Genomic DNA, 9,480 nt, shown 5'->3' on the forward strand with positions numbered 1-9,480 from the left:
GCTCCGTCTCACTTTCTGTTCAGTTTGAAGCCTCAGACATTATAATGTGTCTCACTGAGCAAAAATAAAAACAAGCCGACCTGTCAGGTGAAGTAAGCGAGTCTGAACTTTCATAATAGAAAAACAAAAACGTGCTGTGTCATTAATGACTCAGCAGTATGTAGCACAGCATCCACAGACTAACTTGGATATATGACTGTTTTAATCAATCCAATAATCTGTTAGATACAGAAGGTGAGTTTGATCATTTCTCTGTGAGATCAAAGCTGCAGCAAAGACTCAACGCTGTTTACAATGTTGTGATGATGTAACATCCTCCACCTGCCAGTATAAATGCTCAGACATGTCAGTGCAGAGAACAATGGAAGCTCTGCTGGTTAAACTGGTGCTGGCAGCACTGCACTGCTCCTTATATGCTATTAGTCAATACAGATATTGTACAGCTATCACATCACTGCTAATAACAACCATAATTATAGTTATAATAATATATCTGTATTTACAAATTACAGACTAAAGAGGAGTAATAATATATAAATGATGAATTAAGCACATTTTAATTTATGCTTAATAGTGTGGCATTAATATATAAAGTGCTCCCATTATTTTTAATATATCTAAAATAAAATCAGGACTCGTACTTCTGAGTTTCTCTGACATTAATTAAATGGATGAATTCACAATAACAACATTGATTAACTCCACAGAAGCTCCAACAACACGAACATCCTGACTTCCTTGACTGGAAGCAGATGACATGTGCTAGCAACAGCAAAGCTCAATAGGAATGAAGTCTCACTCTCACTTCCTCTTCCAGCACATGCGTTTAGCACAGAATGGGCGTAGCTCTGCTGAGAACTAATCTCACTGCAGGCGGCCTGGACAATCCTGGATTATTATAGAGAAATCAACTTCAGTGGGTTTTTACTGTAACACATGCACTGCTTTACCTGTCTGTGACATTTGCCTTCTATACAATAATAAGTGACAATAATCAAAAGAAATAAAACTAGCAGTGAAACCAATGAATATTAAATGTTTTTAAACAATAAAAACAAAGTTGAAATAAGAAAATTTGCTCTGGAAATGAAAAACTCTGAAATAAAGGAAACTAATTCAGAAAAAAAATCTCCAAAAGTTGATTCTGTTCATCTGGACGTAGCGCTACGTTTTACCTTCCTGGATGATTGAGGATGCATCAAGACCAGAAAAAAATAGTTTTATTATAACTTATTATAACTTTGTGCTGAAGCGGAGCGACAGCACTGCATCTGCTAGACTGTAAATCCTGCTTAAGACAACACGTTTGTATAAAATGTAAGTAAACGTGTCTCTTATCAGTTCAGCAGTTTTTTCTAACAGGAACTTCTCTGATTTAAAACCAACAGACGTGATTTAAAGGAGTCAGTCAGCTTACATCTGAAACCACTGAGTCAAAGTTTGGTTTATTGGTGGAAGTTTGACAAAAAGCCTCATAACTTATGATGAAACTATGATTCCTATAAGTGTGGCGCGTATTATCATCATACAGAGCGCACTGTAAAATTATTAAAAATTTTATGTCTCATTTGACCTCTGCCCTCTCCTTCAAGCTCAATAGACTGATCTGAAGGTCTCTTCAGTATTTAATATTGAATAATGTTACATTTTCTGGTTTTACTGTCCAGTAAAGAAACATTGGGGAAAAGAAACAACAATAAAATCAGCTGTGTTTTATATATATATTTAATTTAAATTAATAATACATGTTATTTGACTTTCAGTTGATGTTTTCACTGAGCTGAATACGCCTGTAGTGCATTTAAATATCCCTGGAACACAACAGAAGTACAAAAACTACAAACACAGAACTTTCATTCAGTGAAACAACAAACAGGCATTAACTAATGAACAACATACAACAATGACAATGAAACACAAGTGATGTAATGAATCACTGACAGCACAACAAAGTTTATACAGACGAGCAAAAGAAAGTGAACGATGAGTCAGTCTGATTGCACAAGCAGCAGCAACATACTTACTCTTACTTTTAGAGTGAAAGAAATGTGCAGAAAACAGCTGAAACAGATGATAAGATAACGACGACCACAGAGACCCTGCATCGATCTGCTGATGTGGAAAATAAATTCACCACAAACACACAAAAACCCAAAAGGAAATGATGCAGAGAAAAGTTGGACTGTTTTCTTAATTCCTTCTTTACAAAAAGGTAACATTTGACCTATTTTCATTGGCTAATTCTGACCAATCACACAGGTGGACCAAAAATCCTCTGCTGAGCGACCTCTGAACCTAGAAGAACCTTAACTGTGCACTGCTGTGGATGCTGTTTGCTGTAACACTGACATGTGAGTCTGTAGTTTTGGTTATAGTGAACCTGCCTCCTGTTTATGAGATATTTGTAGCAGAAGTCAGAGGGAATAAAAAAGGGGGGAAAAAAGCGTATTTGCCATGAGGTTTGAGTGTTTAGCAGTATAAATATAATCTTTATGCCGGATCAGTGTGTGAGTACTGGGCTAAAGTGAGGATGACGTCACTTCTTGCGAAACGTCTGTTTTGAGCTTTCTATCCCTGATATTCTAGCTTCACCTGAATTCAACCAAAATTTTTACATTTGGATTCAGGTTAAAAAATGGTCACGTTGGGCACTTGGGCAAGACCCTTCACCCGTTGCCTACTCCAGAGGGCCCGGTGGCACCAGTGTCCGGCAGCCTCGCCTCTGTCAGTGCGCCCCAGGGTGGCCGTGGCTACAATGTTGCCATCATCAGTGTGTGAATGTGTGGATGACTGAATGTGTAAAGTGCTTTGGGGTCCTTAGGGACCAAGTAAAGCGCTATACAAACACAGGTCTCTGCTTTTGTGAGCACATGATATGACAGTGAATGTGCCATAATAAGACCTGCAGGTCTGAAGCTAATGATTAACTTAATTATCATAGAAATAAAATGTACTCGCTGAAACATACATGTAGGTCATGTGTTGTTTGTGATCTTTCATGAATATTCACACGTTTGTTTTATTCAAAGTGTTTACAATCTCTGTGAACTTCCACAAACAGGATTAAAGCAAAGTTTGAAGATTAAAATCACTTCATCCCACACGTTACATTTCTCACCCAGTTATCAGCTCTACTTCAGTAAAACGTGACTCTCATCAGCTCAGTCACAAATGAACACACTTTAACACGACATCAACACACTGCTTCTCTTTATGATTACAACATACAGCACATTGTTGTCTATCGGTCTTACAAAGTGGGATCACTGTTAATGGCCTTGTGAACGTCGCTGTTGACAGATCATTTCTTCTGCCTCTAAGTTTTTTATACTTTTCAGATATGTGTCAACATCTGAAGAAGAGCTTTGAATGGCCTTCATGAATAATTATAACTTGATTTATAGAGAACCCAGAGTTACAAAGTGCTTCATAGTTCAAATTAAAGCCTCACATTGAAGATTAATGTGTTAAGAACATAGACACAGTCACATGATCAGTCACATGATCAGTCACCAACAGACACCAAATGAGTTTTCAGCAGTGCTGTTAAACAAATCAGTGAAATGAGAGTGAGTGTGATGAAGAGCTGAAGAAGAAACAGACAGCAGACAGTGATGACGAACTGTTGCTCATTTATTTGATTTCGTCATCATGTTCACAGAATACTGACGTTATTCAAGAACATGGAACAACAACAGTAAACTCAGTGGGTCATTTTAATTTCTATGACACAAAACACTCAAGTTTTTAAACAGTTCATTTGGTTCAACTGTTTGAAAACATCATCAAATGCAAACAGGAAATGACACATGACAACAATAAATAAATAACTTATATAAAACAATTAAATTAATTAATAGGACGAGGTATTAGTCGTAAAAACAAGAAAACACACAAATTGTAACAAAATGTCAAGAAGAGGCTTGAAAATCCAAGAATCCAAGAAACTCTTTCAGGTCAGTATTTAAATGTTTTTATTCTCGTGATGAAGTTTAAGCTTGTTTCATCACACAAACACTGACTTTGACTTAAAGGCAGCAAAAGCAGCAATAAACACATTTGTGTTTAAACATTTCACACCTGTAAACTGAGGACGGTCAGAAATCAGACTATAAGGTTACAGTCTGAACATCGAATCCCAACCAGCAGGAAGTTTCACAGTAAATGTAATAAATTAGTTGTAGCTTTAAAAATCTAGAGTATAAATCAGCTTTTTTTCTGTTTATAAAGTGCAGCAGTTACTTAAAGTGTTCAGCTTCCGTTTCTCTGAGACATTAAAGTTAACAGACAACTAACAAACAAGGTTTGCATAAAACACGAGTGCTTAATGTGAGCTCCATGAATCCTGTTCCTGGTACTTCAAACTCTACTGGTGATTTTCCAAAACAGTTTTAATTTTCATTTTAATTTGTCCATCAGAGACACTTTGAGGTCTCACTAAAAGATTTAGGTTCACCTTAACCAGTGAGGTAAAGACTAAATAACTTAGATTAAACACGCTGACAGTGAGGCAGAGGAGTGTTTCTTCTCCAGGCTGAACTTCACAGTTTTGTACTGAAGGAGGAAATCCATCAGTTTCACTGCTTGATGTTTCCAAGCAGATCCTCCAGAGTCTGACAGCAGCAACTCTGACTGAAGACGTCTGTAAGAAATATTTCCTGTTTACATCCTCTGATCTTCCACTCTGGGTTTTCTTGTACGTCACTTTCTTTATATGAAAATGAGCTCGATAAATAAACCGGACGAGGCCCCAATCTGACTGAAGATCCAGCACAGATAAATCTCTGCTGCTCTCAGCTCCATTAACACCGACACTCCTTTGAGCAAGCAGCTAGACTGGTAGTGGTTCTGTTTCTGTCTCATCATCCTCTGGATGCTTCTGTTGAAAGAAGGAGAATAATGAGTCAGTCTGACGGTACAAGAAGCAACAACATGTTTGTGTTTGTTTGTTTCTTTCTTTCTTACTTACAGTTCGATTCTGATGATGGCAGCAAAAATATACAATAAGACCAGCAACAGCTACAGCCGATATAAAAGCGATGAGAAGAACCACAGCGACGCTGGATCGACCTGCTGATGTAGAAAAGACAAGAAGGTCACCACAAATACACAAAACCCCAAACAGGGATGATGCAGAGAAGAGTTGGACTGTGTTCTCACCATTTGTTGGAGTCGTGTCCTGAGGATCTGGAGTTTGCAGCGGCGTCTCTGTCGTTGAGGTTTTAGCAAAGTTTGAATCTAAAAGACAAAACAGTCAAAATCTGTTATTAAAATTAGGCTGAAAGTTTGTATTGAGAAAAAAAACAACTTTGAGTTTGGAACCACAAACATCGCCACAACAAATCTTCTCACCGACTACAAGTTCAACAACAGCAGCTTTCACTCTGCTCTGCAGCTTGGGGATGAAACATCTGTATCTGCCGTTGTCTTCCTCCGACACGTTCAGGATCTTCAGTGAAATGTTCCCGTGTTTCATGTCGTCCATGAACAGCTCCGTCCTCCTGAAGTACGAGGCCATCTTCATGTCGGGGACCTCCTTCCTGTCCCTGTACAGGTGAACGTACTCCACTCGGCTCAGCCGGTCTGACGGGTCGGGCTTCAGGTCGGGTTTGGACCACTCCACCGTCAGACCCTGGACATCGAACATGGGCTCCAGGTGACACGGCAGGATGACATCATCACCCGGAGAAGCAATGATTGGAAGATTTGAGCCAATCACCACAACCTCACCTGGAAACAGACAGAAAATTAAACCTCCTGAACTCCTACAGAACATCCACAGACCCCTGTCGAGTTACACACCAAAGACCTGGAGATCATGAACAGTCCCACTGGCCTCTGTGCTGTTATGTAAGTCTTTCTTAATATACGCAACAAAATTTCAGACATGTGCTGTTTGTTGTTCTGTTACAGGCTAACTGACCCTTGTGTGTACAGTCTGTGGTCCTGAATTTCTAACATTTTATTTCAAAAACAATATTACAAATGGGGATTAAGAATAACCCAATCATTTATAATACAATAAGGGTCTGGGGGGAAATGCGTAAAAGGTTGGGTAGAGAAGATTGCACTTCATTCTTGACTCCTTTACTGAGAAGCAAAGATTTTGTTCCAGGAATGTCTCGCAGTATGTTCGATAAGTGGCACAAAAAGGGATTAAGGGTAATTGGCGATTTGTATCAAAACATCACACTGATGAACTTTGAGCAATTGCAGTCAAATTTTAATATTCCTAGAGACCAGTTTTTTGGCTTTCTCCAGGTTCGTAACTTCGTTCATTCTAGAATTCCACAGTCTTCAGAAATAGTTATATATGATGATATTGAGACATTTCTTATTAAGCGAAAAGACAGAACTCATTTTATCTCAGCCTTTAATTCTCTCCTATATACTCTCAGTAGCAACACACAGTGCTATTCATAAATGGGAGAGAGATCTTAATAATCAATATAACGAAGAGGAGTGGAAAGGAGCCATTAACATGGGTAATTCCACTTTTACTTGCAACCGCTTGCGAGAAACCCAATACAAAAAAAAAAAAAATCATACATCGCCTTTATATAGCTCCTAATGTCTTGCATAAGATTGCACCTCATATTTCCCATCTTTGTAGTAAATGTCAAAAAGAAACTGGCACTTTTTTTCATTACTTTTGGGAATGTAAATTAATCAAAGGATTTTGGAGCTTCATATCTCAAGAACTAAGTAATATTTTTAACAATCTGATTCAAAGAGACCCCGGGTACTTTCTTCTTGGCCTACCCTCAAAAGAAGTAACATTGAATCACTTGCAGCGCAAGTTATGTGACAAACTATTGCTGGTAGCTAGGAAATGTATTCTCATTAATTGGGTTAAGGATAAACCTCCCTCTGTGACTTTGTGGTACAGAGAATTATTTAAAGTTATTCCTCACGAAAGAACTGCTGCTATTTTAGGAGGAAATGAGGGTTTCTTTCTCAATGTTTGGTCCCCTTTGCTTTCTTATTTGCCAAATGATTTGTCCCAACTGTTGAGGGGGGTTGGTTGCGATTAAGATGTTCTCAGTTAAATGGGAAGTAAGCGTAAAGGACAACAATTCACTCTTGGAGTTTATCTTTTTCTCTTTCTAAATCTGTGGCTAATTGAGTGAAAATGTTGTTTTTCTCTCTCTCCTCTTTACCCCATATGTGAATTTGTACAGGTATATAATGACTTTAATATATTCCCTTTGGGGATTTTTTCTTTTCTTTCTTTTTTGTCTGCTTTGTTATGTTTTATGCTTTTCTTGATAATGAATAAAAACTGTTTAAAGTGAACATTTTATTTCACTATAATAAAACTATCAAGCAATAACGTGTTTGTTAAAGTTTAACAACACAAACTGATCAGACTGATGCTCATCCAAGTTCTAAGAAACAACACAAGTATTTATTCATAATAATAGTTCATGTGACTCATCCTCAGTAAGTTTTACTGTATCAAGCTGATTTAAGTCAACCATCGCACAGTCTCCTGTGTTTTCACTGATTCATGTTGCCCTTCTAATTATTTACTTGTTAAGACTGACTGTTTAACCTCGCTGCGAGTTCAGATTTAATAACCAACTAATTTCATTTATTAAAAATTTTAAACTACAAATCCAGAGTAAACTACAAAACACGCACAGACACCTGATTGGACGAACGAGCCACGTGGGCAGTCAGACGTAATTCCTGATGGGGTCATGATGGCGGGTTGTCAAGCTAATGTGTTTTTATAGAAAACACATTAGCTTGTGGAAACACGTGTAGTCAGCAGCAGCATGTGCGGACTGAATCTGCATCACTCCGGATCAATAAACAGGGTTTTAGTTTCGGCTCACCGGACGTTGTGTTTTGTAACTCTGCTCTTTCTCTCCTCTGACAAACACACGGCTCTCTTAAACCTGACATGCTCGCAGACCTGCTCGGTGAATCACCGCCATCGTGTCCGTTATAAACAAACCTCACACAGTCAGAACCTGCCTGACAATCTTCTTGTTTTAAGCTTCTTCCGGTTTTAAAGTAACTCACTGACAGCTGTCACACTGTTAGTGACGGACAACACAGCACAGCTGATAACAGTCATTTCAGCTTATTCACATCCGCCAGTTTTTCATTAAAATTCACTGTAATCTGCACTAACACGCAGCTAGAAGCTGGACACGTCGGCTTACCTTGTACAGGAGTCCAGACGGACAAAGCCGAGAACAGGAGAAAAGTCCGGAGTGAGAAAAAGTTAGAGTCCTTAAAGTAGAAGTTGTTCAGAGACATGATCGATGATTAAAAGTTCCGTCTTCTGACTGAAGCGCGTTTTTTTTTTTTTTGGAAATCTGTCGTCTGGCAGTCCCTGCCTGCTTCGCTCTGAATGAATGAATGAGCCGTGAGGATCACCCTTTTTAGATAACAGTCTCCGCCTCCTGCAATCTGGGTGGGGTTAACTGAGCCCTGGAGTGTTGCTCTTGTTATGAAGTCCCATGACCTGACGACGTTAACGGAAATCTCAATGTGACGTTTGCGTGCCGGTCGCGCTTTAACGCATCACCGAAATTACTGTATTTGGATCATTTCTATAGAAACTCCGAGTCTCAGTTTGTAACTAGTCTGCTTGGTCTCACTTTCTGTTCAGTTTGAAGCCTCAGACATTGTAATGTGTCTCACTGAGCAAAAATAAAAACAAGCCGACCTGCCAGGTGAAGTAAGCGACTCTGAACTTTCATAATAGAAAAACAAAAACGTGCTGTGTCATTAATGACTCAGCAGTATGTAGCACAGCATCCACAGACTAACTTGGATATATGACTGTTTTAATCAATCTAATAATCTAATAGATACAGAAGGTGACTTTGATCATTTCTCTGTGAGATCAAAGCTGCAGCAAAGACTCAACACTGTTTACAATGTTGTGATGATGTAACATCCTCCACCTGCCAGTATAAATGCTCAGACATGTCAGTGCAGAGAACAATGGAAGCTCTGCTGGTTAAACTGGTGCTGGCAGCACTGCACTGCTCCTTATATGCTATTAGTCAATACAGATATTGTATTTGTATACACCATGTACAGCTTTCACATCACTGCTAATAACAACCATAATCAGAGTCATAATAATATATTTATTAATAACATACCAAAGACGAGTAATAATATATAAATGACGAATTAACCACGTTTTAAATACCTTATTTATGCTTAATAGTGTGGCTTTAATATAAAGTGCTACCATTATGTTTAATATATCTAAAAGAAAATCAGGACTCGTACTTTGAGGTTCTGTGACATTAATTAAATGGATGAATTCTCAATAACAACATCAGTTAGCTCCACAGAAGCTCCAACAACACGAACATCCTGTTTCTGCAGCTGTTTGTGCTTCACTGGAAGCAGATGATGTATTAATGGCAGCAAAGTTTGAGGGGAATAAACTCTCACTCTCACTTCTTCTTACAGCACACGTGTTTCCTACAGACTGCATGTAGCAAC

At 38.5% G+C, this 9,480-nt stretch overlaps 1 protein-coding gene across 2 annotated transcripts; it reads right to left on the minus strand.

The window, feature by feature from the left end:
• Positions 1–3,624: 3,624 nt before the first annotated feature.
• LOC308402166 (myelin-oligodendrocyte glycoprotein-like) lies at positions 3,625–8,370 on the minus strand. 2 transcript variants are annotated; one of them, XM_080890833.1, is made up of 5 exons: positions 8,175–8,370; positions 5,353–5,730; positions 5,161–5,238; positions 4,970–5,070; positions 3,625–4,879 (listed from the first exon to the last, which is right to left on the minus strand). In XM_080890833.1, the coding sequence occupies exons 1-5, from the start codon at positions 8,269–8,271 to the stop codon at positions 4,832–4,834; spliced, it is 702 nt and encodes a 233-aa protein (XP_080746959.1). In that variant the 5' UTR covers positions 8,272–8,370; the 3' UTR covers positions 3,625–4,831. The 2 variants fall into 2 exon arrangements, with proteins under 2 accessions (XP_080746959.1, XP_080746958.1); XM_080890832.1 differs by having other exon boundaries at positions 4,970–5,073; positions 8,175–8,366.
• Between the last annotated feature and the right edge of the window lie 1,110 nt (positions 8,371–9,480).

The sequence above is a fragment of the Rhamphochromis sp. 'chilingali' genome, assembly GCF_963969265.1.
Source record: "Rhamphochromis sp. 'chilingali' genome assembly, chromosome: 1".
In the NCBI taxonomy this organism is placed as follows: Eukaryota; Metazoa; Chordata; class Actinopteri; order Cichliformes; family Cichlidae; genus Rhamphochromis; species Rhamphochromis sp. 'chilingali'.

Excerpts from the sequence above, each read along its gene's own strand:
- LOC308402166 (XM_080890832.1), bottom strand. The coding sequence starts at position 8,271 with ATGTCTCTGAACAACTTCTACTTTAAGGACTCTAACTTTTTCTCACTC. Across the intron at positions 5,731-8,174 it reads CGTCTGGACTCCTGTACAAG|GTGAGGTTGTGGTGATTGGC; the intron begins GTAAGCCGACGT and ends GTCTGTTTCCAG. Across the intron at positions 5,074-5,160 it reads GGACACGACTCCAACAAATG|CAGGTCGATCCAGCGTCGCT; the intron begins GTGAGAACACAG and ends TTTCTACATCAG.